The following is a 13,951-nucleotide window of genomic DNA, read 5'->3' on the forward strand; positions in this document are numbered from 1 at the left end:
GGCTCTGTTTCGTTCCCTGGGGAACTTCTTCCGGTCTCCTCAGGTGAGGAGACCGGAAGAAGTTCCCCAGGGAACGAAACAGAGCCGTCATCTCTGTAACCTTGCGTCCCTGCACCTAACATCCCCCACCTGTCTGCATTTGTAACCTCAGCAAGAGAGGATTTTAAAGATTGAAGAATAAAGATATCTCTTTTTTTACCTGTACAGTGTTGCCTGAGTGGTGGATTGCGCTATAGAACCTGGTACCTTTCCTGCCTAGCACCAGTACTTGCATCATATTCCTCGGACAGGTTTCACCTGCTGCCGATCCCAGGAAGCTGCTCCACCATCACTTTGAACCACGCGCTTATTGCTGTTGTGTCTATATACACAACAGTACAAGGTGAGCGAGACTACTTACTTGTTTTACTGCCTCACCTTATACATATTTACATTGTTCCAAACATATTGCCCTATGAGGAGCTCTGCTCTATCTTTCTCTCCATAGAATACATTTTGCTCAATGATTATGTCACGTCACGGGAGCTGTGCATGATGGGAGAATATCCCCATAGGAGCTGGACAGCTCTCGGGACGCGAGTCATCAGAAAGCAGTTAAGACAGAAAACAGCAACTCAACTTCAGAAGCTAATAACTATTGGAAGGATTAAGATTTTTTAATAGAAGTCATTTACAAATCTGTTTAACTTTCCAGAGCCAGTTGATACCCCTGGAATACCCCTTTAAGCCATGCTGGTTTTCCAAAAGGACACACTCCTTTTGCTGGACCCAGCAGAAAAGCATCTAAAATGTCTAAAAGTCATAAATGAGATGCTAGTCATGCGAGACAGTTTGTGCATTTGCAAAGTAAATCTGGGCCTCTGGGGGTAGCAGGAAGCCAGAACGCTGTTTCATATTGCAGCAGATTTGGAGCTCTGTATCAGAAAATGAGAGCACTGTTTCTATTAAATTAATCAGCACTTAATTTTAAATCTAATAAGGGCCCCATTTATATAAATAAAAATATAAACATATAGCCTGAAATAGGTTTCTAAAATATATGACAAGAGGGTATACTCTTAAAATGCTAAACAATTACATGGATTATTCAGGATTAGGAAAACAAGTCTGCCTTCTTACAAAAGCAGTGCCAAGTCCACAGGTTGTGTGTCATTACAATGCTGCGCCCGTTCCCCTCAATGGAGCTGGCCTGTAAACCATAAACTGATGTGTTGCTGTTTTTATAATCCTGGACAACCCTTTAATATGCCAACAGAAGATCTGCTGACCCTTCAACATCATTTTTTATTTTTATCTCATTGGGTTTAAAATTCTAATGAGCTCTTTATAGTATTCAGAGCTCTGTTTCTATTACAGATCCCCCAATCCCATAAATAGGCAGCCACCACTAGATGGAAACTTATTTCAATAAATAAACTGTAAAGTCATAAGAACGCCGTGTGCAATATGCAGGTTTTTTTGTGGCAGCTAAAAGTGCCAGGATTTGGAGCACTAGATGGAGCTGTAACTGCTCTAAAGAAATTATTTAGCACAGAATGAAAGACCTAATAACACCATAGTGTTAATGGAGAAGAGTCACTTTACGATAACACTACTCATACTTCACTTTTTGATACTTTGTTCTTATCCACAACAGTAAATGTCACACAAACTCCAGTTGAAATGACTAGATGTATCACTTCATAAAGCAGCTTAGGAGAAAACACACTCCAAATAAACAAATGGTAACGCAGCCCCGTTACCAGAATAATGTAAACAGTCACTGGTAGTGAACGGATGATGGCATAGCAGTAACATCCATGTGCCACAGCTGTGGAGGTCCTGTGGATAGAAGATGTACAAATTAGTATGTGCACTTCATCACTTTCTGTAGTTTAAAAGGGGTTCTGAATACTAGGGATCGACCGATTATCGGTATGGCCGATATTATCGGCCGATAATCACGATTTTGGGCATTATCGGTATTGGCAATTACCTTGCCGATAAGCCGCTAATGCCCCGCACCGCCAACGACCCGCCGCACCACGTCCCCCCCCCCCCGACCTGCCACACCGCACCGCCCCCATCGCCTCCCCCATCCCCGGTTTTATATTTACCTGTTTCCGGAGCCCAGGCTACTTCTTGCTCCTGCTGCGTCCTGCGTTACGCTGTGCGCAATGACGAGTGACATGACATGCGCGACGTGACGTCACCGTCAGTGCGCACAGTGACAGTTCAGGAGGACGGCACCGGAGCCAGATGTGGAGTGGACCCCGGGAACAGGTAATTATAAAACCGGGCATGGGGGAGGCAATGGGGTTGGTGCGGTGCGGGTCAGTCGCGGTGTGGCGGGTTGGGGGGGGGGGGGGGGGCGGTCGCGGGTGCGGTGGCAGGTCTTAGGACCCCCGGACAGGCAGGGGGAGAGAAGCGGGTGGCGGCGGCGGCCTATGGCACCGCAAAAGCCACTGCAGTGCATTGATTTAAAGCGCCTGCTTTAAATCAATGATTTGCAGCAGTGTCGCGGGGGGATAAATAGCCGATAACTTATACCGGAATATCGGTATAAGTTATCAGCTATCGGCCCTAACCTCCACCGATTATTGGTCCTAAAAAAATGATATCGGTCGATCCCTACTGAATACATTACAAAAGGGCTAAATGGAAGGATGTTTAGGCCAGTTTATTATGCCATAATTAAATCTAAAGGGGTACTCCAACTTTTTTTTTTCAAAATCATGCCCAGGTTGCCAGAAAAAAAAAATAAACTATTTACCTATTGCTACTTCTTTTTTGCCTTCGGGGTCAGTAGAGGTTTTTTTTTTTTTTTTTTTTTTAAATGCTGCCAGCCTGGGCATGATTTGGTATAAATATTTTAATGCTGGAGTACCCCTTTAAAACATTTATTTTGTAAATAAAATATTACAAAAAGGTTTCATCCAAAAGCTAAAAAATTGAAAACTCACTGTCTACTCCAACCACCCTTTCCCCCCAAATAGGTTAAAAGGACACAGTTTTCAAATCTGTAATTTTTATCTTTCTACTCACTAGCATTCCCTCACTATGGGGGAAGATTTATCAAAAGCTGTCCAGAGAAAAGGTTGCTGAGTTTCCCAAAGCAACCAATCAGATCGCTTCTTACATTTTTAACAAGGCCGCTGCAACATGAAAGAATCAATCTGGTTGCTATGGGCAACTTTTCCTCTGGACAGGTTTTGATAAATCTCCTTACAAGCCTAAAGAGGACTACTAAGCTTGGTAATAATATGGAGAGGACTCCTAAAGTTTGTGGTGGGAAAATGTAAGTAGAAAGCTAATAATGTATGGGGTGTTTGGTATCTGCCTCATACAGTTTGTTTTTTTTGCCTTGTTCCGGATCAACACAGGAGGGACAAAATAAGAATATAGGTTGAACTTGATGGATTGTGATCTTTTTTTCGACCTTAAAGGGGTACACCGCTGGAAAACTTTTTTCTTTTAATCAACTGGTGCCAGAAAGTTAAACAGATCTGTAAATTACTTCTATTAAAAAATCTTTATCCTTCCAGTACTTATCAGCTGCTGTATGCTCCACAGGAAGTTCTTTTCTTTTTAAATTTATTTTTTGTATGACCGCAGTGCTCTCTGCTGACAGCTCTGTCCATTTTAGGAACTGTCCAGAGTAGGAGAAAATCCCCATAGCAAACCTATCCTGCTCTGGACCGTTCCTGACATGGACAGAGGTGTCAGCAGAGAGCACTGTGGTCAGACAAAGGAAATTCAAAAAGAAAAGAACTTCCTCTGTAGCATACAGCAGCTGATAAATAATGGAAGGATTAAGATTTTTAAATAGAAGAAATTGACAAATCTGTTTAACTTTCTGACATTAGTTGATTTAAAAAAAATAAAAAAAAGTTTTCCAGCGAAGTACCCCTTTAAAAAACTATAATAAACTCTGAATCAGTTTTTTTTTTTTTTTTTTTTTAAAGGCTGGCTTCACACTACAGAATTTCAGAGTGGAATTCTGTTTTAAAATTCCGCTAGGAAATTCCAGTGCAGCAGCATTGCATACAATTCCGCTGGACAGTGCACACTACATTTTTTGTGGGGTGGGAGGGTTTGGGTGGCAAGGGTGACAGAACATATTTAAATCATTACTGTGTAAAAAAACAAAACAAAAAAAAAACACTTTTGACATCACATAAATTCAGTTTTAAGACCCCTACTGAATGCTAGAAATACCTGGAAGAAGTGTGCAGCTGTGTGCTTCACTTCCCGGCTCAGCACACAATCTGTCTCAATGCAGCAGTCATGCTTCATAGACTTAGAGTGTACCTCTCATTAAACAAACTTTTTATATATTAAAGATAAAGCCCTATTGAATAACTTTTTAATTGCTTTTAATTAAAAAAAATTCCTCCTTTCGTGTTTTTTTTTTTTTTTTTTACTTTAAAAACTTCTCCACTAGGGGTCTCCCTAGCAATCCTGTCAGCAAGCAGTCTGAAATCTGCTCTGTGCAGCACCCAGCCTGTCAGTCAGACAGGCAGGACGGAGGGGGAGCACTCAGCTTATACACAAGCAGGGAGCAAACAGAGAGGATACATTCCCTCTTCTCTTTTTCTCCGTTCCTCTCCCCTCTATCCACTTTCCACATGCTGCTCTCTCCACGACTTGCAGTTGCTATGACGACCTTCTGTGCATTGAATTGAGCTACTGGAGAGCATAGAAAAGAGGTATTTTTAGGAGTTTTTAAAGCAAAATAAATGCAGGGACAGAGTTAGTCAGGTACAGATGGGGAGGGGGATTAGGGAAAGTTTAGATGGTGATAGGTAGTCTTGAACATTCTTAAGATTGAACCTCCATCCTGTAATGAGTTGGACTAAATGCCAAGACGGAGAGTGCACATCATCGTATTCTTCCTAACTCTATCTAGAGATCGGTGAGGGCCTCAGCACTGAGATTCCCCCCCCCCACCAATCAGATCTTTTGACATGTCTGTGTGCCATGTCAAAAGTTTTCTGAAATGACAGTTGCTCTTCAAAATGTTAGTTTGTTTCTTTGTAAAGCGAAACTTCATTTGCTATATTGTGCAAAGGGACAACCATATTCGATTAAATATTGATTGTCAACTTTACATGTCGTATGTGATTGGTTTGTGTACTATTATACAGATCAATACTACTGCTAGAAATGTTAAATTAAATAGAAATATGCTATGATCAAGTGATTTCAATGGAAATCACTTACAATTTTAGACTTCTTTTAATAGATGATCATAAGTTCCAGGTATTTCTGGTAAGATACTAAAAATTTTATTAAAAAATTCTTCTAAAATAAAAGATTAATATAAAGTATTTCTGAAGGGACAACACCTTAAAATAATACTCCCATCACAAACATCTGTGGTTTATCCACATGATATGCCATAAATGTCTAGAAAGATGCAGAAAAAGGCATGTTCACGCAGCAGAATTTCTAAGCAGAATCTGCTGGAAAAATTCCACTCGGAAATTCTGTTTTTAATGGGATTCTGCTGCACTATGCACAAAGCGGAATTTCCACAAAGGAAACATCTGCCACAGAAATTCCAATTCCAGTCTTAATGTCCGTAACATGACATGTCAATTCTTTCTGCGAAATTCGCTCGTAAATGCATTGCAGTCAATGGAGACAGTGGTCCTAGCGCTGGCATGTTCTGCCGGCACCCCTTGCCTTAGGAATGTTTGTCTAGATATTTTCCGGGTGAACATTCGGCCATGCAAACATAAGGGCAAATTCACATGGCAGAATTTCCTCTACTTCACCATGCAAAAACCATGGCACACAAGTAACTTAAAGCAGATTCAAGCTGAATTTCCATGTGGAATATCTGTCTGGAATCCTTGTAGAATTAAAACCCCATTGATGTCAATGAAAGATCCCGACAACGATTATTTTCTGCTTTAAGAATTGACATGTCCTTTCATAAAGCAGAAAATAATCCTCATGAGGACCTTCCTTTGACATCAATGGGGCTTTGATTTCACAAGGATCCCAGGCAGAATTTCCACCTGAATGTGCGTCAAATTACTCATGTGACATGCTTTTGGCATGGAGAAGTAGTGGGAATTCTGCAGTGTAAAAAGGACGCTAAGGCTATGTGCTCAAATTCTGTGCAGAAAAGCGGAATGAGGATTTTCTGTGATTTGCGAAATTCCAAAACACAATTTCTGCTTAAATTCAATGGGACACTGAACAGAATTCCGCAAAATTTAAAGACACGTCTGTATGATTGGGACAGCTGAATACCATTGCACATAATGTGCAGTAAATTTTGCGGAATATTCACGTGTAATGCCACTCGGAAATTCTGGTGGGGTGAACATAGCCTAAGCCTGATTGTGGCAACCAGAAGTCTTGTATTTCTTTAACAGCAAATTACAAAATATAATCTAAGAGCCAACTAAATGATAAAATACTGAAATCTCAAAAATACAATATAAGGCTGACATGAATGAATACTGTGAAATCATCCTAAAGTTCTTTTACTAGGTTAAATAGCGTTTTATTAATAGAATAATTACTTCTTGGTTTCTCCACTGAGATAACCTAACAGGTGTATAGACCAAAGGAACGGCCCACTGTAGGTCACAAATGCAGTAAGTAAAATGGCTGGTATTTCGATATAGTTCTCCAGACCAACAAAACCAGCTGCAATGTCCACAGTACTAACTGAATTGGAGTTTCCCTGAAGAAAAAAAACAAAAGACAAAAAGACAATGCTTTAGCATTATAAAGTCATCACAATGCAAGAGGGCAGCAATATCTTATTTGTGTAGATGGTTGAGCAATTTAAACACCTTACTGTCAATTAGTCGTGTGTGTGTGTGTGTATATATTATAATAATACTGAAAACACTAATCTGATGGACTGGTAACTTTATGCTGGAATCATAAGTGACGTTTTTGTGGCACGTTCTATGGCTCTTTTCCCTCCACATTTGTGGTGTCAGTTTGCCATGTGTTGGGAGTCCCCCGACATATACCCTCAAGTGTGAAAAGAGCCTAATGCTCTTTGTTTTTTTATTTTTTTTTGTAACTCAAACAATGCCTCAAGTGCATACAAAATGAAGGAATAAAAAAAATAAAGTATTATGATAGGGTCACATAACTAATCCGCAGTGTATTTCACACTGCTGATCCTCCAGTGACCCGACCCATTTTGTGCCTCCAGCTGGCCCTGAGTGGCTGCTCATAGCGGCGGAAGGGCAACAGCTGGAGGCACAAAATGGGTCGGTGCACAGACTGATCCGCAGCGTGAAATACACTGGGGACCCTACCCTAAAGGAATAACTGATACCTTCCTCTCTTTTTGTTGCAACAGAAGGAGACTTCCAGTTATAGGGGGAGAGTTATCAAAACCTGTGTAGAGTAAGAGTGGTTCAGTTGCCCATTGCAACCAATCAGATCGCTTTTATTTTTCAGCAGCCTTTTTTTTTATTGAAAAATGAAGCTGGAATCTGATTGGTTACTATGGGCAACTGCTCCACTTTTCCTCTACACAGGTTTTCATAAATCTCCCCCAATATACTTTTCTGACCCTCTGAGATCCTAAAACATGCACTATAAACGACATTCCTACTTTGACACGTTACCCATTTACCCGTTACTTTTCTTGGAATAGTCAGATGAGTGAGAACTTTATTGCACAACAGGGTGTGAATGTTAGGGTTAGGGGAAGTAAAAGGGAGGCGAATTATGTTCCAGGGTTATGATTATTATTTTTTTTTATAAAGTTCTCATCCATATTGTCAGGTACAGACAGTCAGCCAAAAAATAAAACTTCTAATTTCAGAAACAGGGGAATAGGGGTCTGAATTGGGCAATTTTGAGCATATTTCTTTGAAGTTTCCATTTTTAAGTGGTAAAATAAAACTTTATATTTATATGATCTATAGAATAAAGATAACGGGACTCATTTACGAAGAGTTTTGGTTTTTTCCTAGTGGGAAAAGTCGGGAACATTTTCTGACCAGCTTTTTCTAGGTCGATATTTCCAGCCATTTATCCACAGGGTTTTCTGTGAATTCAATAGAAACCACGCCCCTTTACGGGCCGGCCAAGCCCCCTTTGCAACAGACCACCCCCTCTTTTTGGCTTTTCACAGTGCAATGTCGGGTTTGTTGGATTTTTCAGGCGCACAATGTCACAAACTGGCACAGACATGTCTCAGACACTCTGCGCCAAAATAACCAGACAAAAAACGGTCGGTTTCAGCTTAGTAAATGAGGCCCAACATGTCCGTTTTACTGAAAAGTGCACCATTTAAGAAGGAAAAAACAGGCCCCCAAAATAAAGGACTCTGTGGATAAAAAAAAAAAAAAAAAAAAAAAACACTTATGGCTATTAATAACTGAGCTAATTATTTTATTCCTCCTCGTCTTCTAAGAGGTTAAAAGGAAATCAGTAAGCTATGTTATGCTCCCCTGCTTACATGTGTCCCTTATGCCGTTACATTGAGGAGATTTTGAGAACCTACACCTGCAAGCGAGCAGAAGGCTATCTGAAACATTCACCACCGCTCTGCCCCCCCCCCATCACTATGCATAGGACGAAATCTGTCAATCATATATGTGTGTAGAGAGAAGAGATGCAGGGCCTTCCAGTACTACCCTTTCTGCTACAACTTTTGAAACAAACATGCTTACACTTTTTTTTTTTTTTTTTTTTTTTAGAATTGCATTATCATAGCCTAAAAGATACAGTATATCTGCTGTGTCACCTACCTGAAAAAAGAAAAATGCTTGTCCAAACCAATAATGCATTATAGTGATTTGAGCTGCATCATACTTCAGTTTTTTCCAGATAAACATTGTTAGAATAATCTGGATGAGGAGGCAGAATACCAAAACCACAAGGTTGTGCGGTCGAAATAACAGTGCTGCAAGAAGGATCAATCCACTATATACTTCCCATAATCCCATAGATTTTGCTTTAGGATCTGTGCACATAACATGAGATTTCAACAAATCTTTTATTCCAGTTATAAGAATCCCAAGTACAAATATGTAGACAAAACGAGCTTCGGTGATTCCTCTGTAATAAAAATAAATAAATAAAATCACAGCTTATTAGAAAACATTACTGAAATGTGGGCACCAAGCTTGCTAGGCAGTGCCTAAATGACTTATGGAAGCAGACAAGCAACAGGCCCCACTTGTCCTTACGATCTGATTACCTAGGCTTTCCTGCAAACAAAAGTGGTCATCTTCTAGGTCGCAGAAGTGATGTTAGTATCTGCAGACGTACTGGTTGTACTACATATACTAACACACAATGCTAACACTGCTTAGCATTATTTACCCTGTGCAAAATTAAAAGATGTATTCCAGGAAACTTAACTTTTTTAGATACTTATCCCCCCAGAGAGGGTCCTACTGCTGGGACACAATCTCCTTACGAGGCCCTGGCTACTTACACGTCCTCGGAGCAGAGCAGCCCCTATTTTCTTGGACGAAAGCTATTGACAGCCCAGCCCCAGAAATGTCCTGGCGGTGATTGGCTGAGGCAGCTGTGACTTGTGTTTGTGCACGAAAGTGCAGAGGACGCATAAGTAACCGGGGTCCAGTACAGAAGATCATGGGAGGGGGGGGTCCCAGCAGTAATCGCGATCAGATACTTATGTCCTATTCTGCGGATGGGGATAAATGTCTAATAAGTTCGGTTCCCTGGACTACCCCTTCAACACAGTTTTCTAACTATTAAATAATGCTTTCCATTTAATGAATACAATGAAATCTCTTTAAGGCAAACACCCAACACTGCACAAAAAATTGGCCTTCTAAGGCATACCGAGGTCATGCTCCTCCAGTACTACAGAGCCATGCATGCAAACGGCTTTCTAATGCACATGAGATCTTCAGCTGATGCTCTTGTTGTGTGGCACTTGCAGTTATGCAACTAACTGTTCATGTGATGTGCATGGGCAGCAGCTATACAGAATGTATGCTAGACAAAATATATAATGAAATGAATGAGATTTTAAAGGGAAAAAATATCCACCATATACTCACTTTGTGATGTCTTTAGTAGTTTGCTGCCACGGATACAAAACATGACCTATGGCGGCTCTGTAACTATAAACTCCCAGCAATCCAAACATCAGTGCTACTTTGGAAACTAAAGAGCATTTTCCTTGAATTAAAATAAAGATCATCACTAAGCAGATTCCTACCAAAAATGACAGTTCAGCCTTGTGTTCAGAGCTGTAAATATAAAGAAAAAGTCTAGTCAAAAGAGATAATGGCATATGAGTAATATCAGAGGAGACGCACAAGAATTTACTTAGACAGCAATAGTCCTTTAAAAGAAATAGTGTTCTAAGGTCACAGCAGAATATCAACACACACTGGTGAATTTATCCCTTAGGGAACATTTACACATACCATATTCACTGCAGATTTGCTGCAGTTGAATAAATACAAATAACTAGTTGAACACCGCATCAAATCTATAGCAAATAAACACATTATGTGCGAATGTCCCGTAATGCAATACTTTTTAGAGTCATATAATGTTAAATGTCCACAAAAATCACTAGCCAATCACTAGCCTCAGTGGACACATGCCATACATGAGGGAAGCTCCAGTGATTGCCCACAGCATTAAGTAAACCATGTATGGTTAATGTATGGGACATTCTAAATGTCACAGTTTACTGGAAATGTGTCATACATATATTTGTTGCTGGAAAACTCTTTAAATGGGCACTGTCAGAAATAAAAACTTTTGATATGTTGTAAAGCATGCAGAACCAATAGGTTTTGCAATTGCTTTCATAAATTTTTTTTCTGTATTTTATACTGAAAAAGCCAGTCAAAAAACTGCCCCCCGCTTCCTGGGATACATACTAGACCTGCTGTGTCCACTTGTCATCACCTACGTCATGGACACACTTCATGATTGACAGGTCTGCAGGTCTAAAGCTGCTGCTTGCGTGCTCCTGTGGAGAGGAGGGGAGGTGCAGAAGCACAGGCTCCCTCACTGTCTACTGTGTGAAGAGAAGGAGAGGGGGGAAGGGGCAGCTAACCGCTGCCGTGACAGAGCAGGAGACTGAATGGAGGATTTTTTTTTTTTTTTTTTTTAAAGTAAGTGTCCCAGCATATGTGTATATATATGTATGTATATATATATATATATATATATATATATATATATATATATATATATATATATATTATATATTATATATATGTGCGTGTGTGTGTGTGGATATATATATGTATGTGTATAAATCTGTGAATATATCAAGTGAATGTGTGTGTGTTACAGGGGGACTATAATCATATGCCTCCAGCTATTGCAAAACTACAACTCCCAGCATGTCTGCACAGCCAACTGATGTGTGAGCATGCTGGGAGTTGTGGTTTTGCAACAAATCGAGGAACACAGCCTGCAGCAACACTGCTGAAAATCAGTTTTACCAATCATATGCCTCCAGCTATTGCAAAACTACAACTCCTAGGATGTGTGGGCATGCTGGGAGCTGTAGTGTTGCAAAATCTGTAGGCACACAGTGTGTATGTGTGTGTGTAGAGCATAAAACCAGAAAGGTGAGAGTTACCGCTCCCAGAGCAGTGAGGGATGGGGAGTGGTCATCACAATGAGGACCCGCCCCCCTGCTGTAAATGAAAAGTACTTTCATTCCAAGTAAATCATGTGAATTCTAAGAGAAATATTGGGTGGCATAGGCACATAAAGATTACATGTACATGATCAGGATGAGATACTAAGGAACATATAACAGTTTTGGTTTTTTTGGGTGACCTGGCAGGTACACTTTAAGGCTCCATTCACACATCAAAATTTCCAAGCGGAATCCGGCAGAAATATTCCGCTTCGAAATTCCATTGCAGCAGAGTCCTGGTCTTTGATGTTCCCATATACTTAGAGGGGGGGATTTACTGAGCAATAGTCAGATTGTTCACTAGATAAATTGCATGGTTACCTTGTCAACCAGTGTCCAAAATCTGATCGATGTATCCATTGAACTCCAGTCTGATTTAAAGGACGTAATAACCGGCAAAATATCAGGATAACACCAGGACTTGTCAACGAAATCCATTTTTCATTGTCTTTAGTAAAACGTTGTAAAATTGATAACTTTTCTTCTCTTAACTCCTTTTTGTGTGCATCATAAATTTCATCAATGTAAACTTCTCCTTTTGCCTCATGGTCTGAGTCTTCAGTGTTTACATTATTTCTTTTTTTTACAAGAAAGTATTTCCTACACATTTCTTGCGATAGAGCTAAACATAATGTGTTGACAAGAAAATACCAGGTTTGATGTTCCTCCTCAATAAAGCTACTTGCCCCCATACTCAAAACATGGCCAAGTGTTCCCACCAACAGAAGCAGATCTAGTTCTGACCATGTTGACGTGTCAGAGGTTTTTTTCTGAAAAACATTAAAGTCACAAATAAAAAACATGAAAAAGGTAGTGCAAGAGCATGTAAAATCAGCCAAGGATATCATAAATACATGTTATGACCCAATAGCAAAAGAAAATATTCCACATTAGGGAAGCAACCACATAAGGATAAAACTATACCTGTATGCTGACAGTTTATCTGACGTTGCCCACCACATGTGAGCATAGTTTAATTTGCATGTGGCAGCTGAAGCATTAGACTATATTCCTCAGACTATGTCCACACACTATTTTTGGGACTTATTTTCATTAAAAACCTCCAAAAACTGTATGGAATTCAATGGGAATGTCTGTCAGTTTACATGTAGTTTAATTTTACATCTGTAATTATTATGCATGTAAAAGTTAAAGTGCAAAAACGCTGCGGCCAGATGTTAGCTGTAAATCAATGAGAAATCGCTACTTTTTTTTCCACTTTGCGTTTTTCAGTTTGGCATATTTTTTTTTTTTTTATCCTTTTGGCATTTTTTCACTGTTAGCTCCTTGGCAGTTTTGCAAAGTCACAGCATGTTGAGCCTATGGCGTTTTTTTCCCTGAAATTGTGGCGTTTTTCTCCAATAGAAGTCTATGGGAGTAAAAAAAAACAAAAAAAAAAAAACAAGAAATACAACATGTGGGTTTTAACTTTGGCGTTTTTGCAGGCGGTTATCTCTAAAGTCCAAAAAAGAATGATAAGTGATGGAGATACTTTTTTAAATAAAATTTCGTAGGGTACCATTAAAAAAAAATTATAAAAAAAGATACAGTAGGGATGGAAAAAATTGTATTTAACAAAATCTATCTTTTTTTATAACAAAATCTTTATTCATTTTTAAACAGGGATAAATTTATGTGGGCGGGCAGGGCACTAAAAATGTAGCTGACAATAATAAAAATGTAGCGTGTGTGTTTTTCACTTTTGTTTATATTTTTTAGGTAGTACTACTACTCCCAGCATGGAACACACTGTTCCATGATGGGAGCAGTAATACCTGTACTAATTGACAGATCGCTCCCGGTATCACTTCTGACACCCGTTGAGATCCTCCTGTATAATTTATAGATGCGACCGGCCGCTCTTCTACTACCTAAAAAAAATATATAAAAAAAAAAAACAAAAGTGAAAAACACACACACGCTACATTTTTATTATTGACGCTACATTTTTAGTCCCTTGCCCGCCCACATATAGATTGATCCCTGTTTAAAAATGTATTGAAATTTTGTTATAAAGAATATAAATTTCATGAAGTACATTTTTTCCATCACTACTGCATCTTTTTTTGATAAAAATGCAATTTCCACTCAAAGGCAAAAAACTTCATAAAAAAAAAAACACAAGAAAAAAACGCCAAACAGGAAAACGCTGTGGAGTTTTTTCTGGCATTTTCTTCTTGCATTTTTTTGGGCCACAAAAAAAGCAAGTCGAAACGTAGCCTAAGTATAATGTCCACACAGAAATTTTCCATGCGGACATTTCACTATGTGAACATAGCCTAAAAGTGATGCTGACTTGAAATTTGCATAAACATTTGTGTGCAATTCATG

General features: G+C 39.4%; 1 protein-coding gene across 1 annotated transcript in view; it reads right to left on the bottom strand.

Moving 5' to 3' along the window:
- Positions 1 to 241: 241 nt before the first annotated feature.
- PIGG (phosphatidylinositol glycan anchor biosynthesis class G) overlaps positions 242 to 13,951 on the bottom strand; it is a 44,994-nt gene continuing 31,284 nt past the window's right edge. The window contains exons 9-13 of the mRNA XM_056574916.1: positions 11,942 to 12,390; positions 10,008 to 10,199; positions 8,721 to 9,030; positions 6,519 to 6,682; positions 242 to 1,821 (exon numbers count right to left, since the gene is read on the bottom strand). Coding sequence (XP_056430891.1) covers positions 1,596 to 1,821; positions 6,519 to 6,682; positions 8,721 to 9,030; positions 10,008 to 10,199; positions 11,942 to 12,390 — 1,341 coding nt within the window. The 3' untranslated portion in view covers positions 242 to 1,595. The remainder of the gene's footprint in view (positions 1,822 to 6,518; positions 6,683 to 8,720; positions 9,031 to 10,007; positions 10,200 to 11,941; positions 12,391 to 13,951) is intronic.

Source organism: Hyla sarda, chromosome 1 (assembly GCF_029499605.1).
Source record: "Hyla sarda isolate aHylSar1 chromosome 1, aHylSar1.hap1, whole genome shotgun sequence".
Lineage (NCBI taxonomy): Eukaryota > Metazoa > Chordata > Amphibia > Anura > Hylidae > Hyla > Hyla sarda.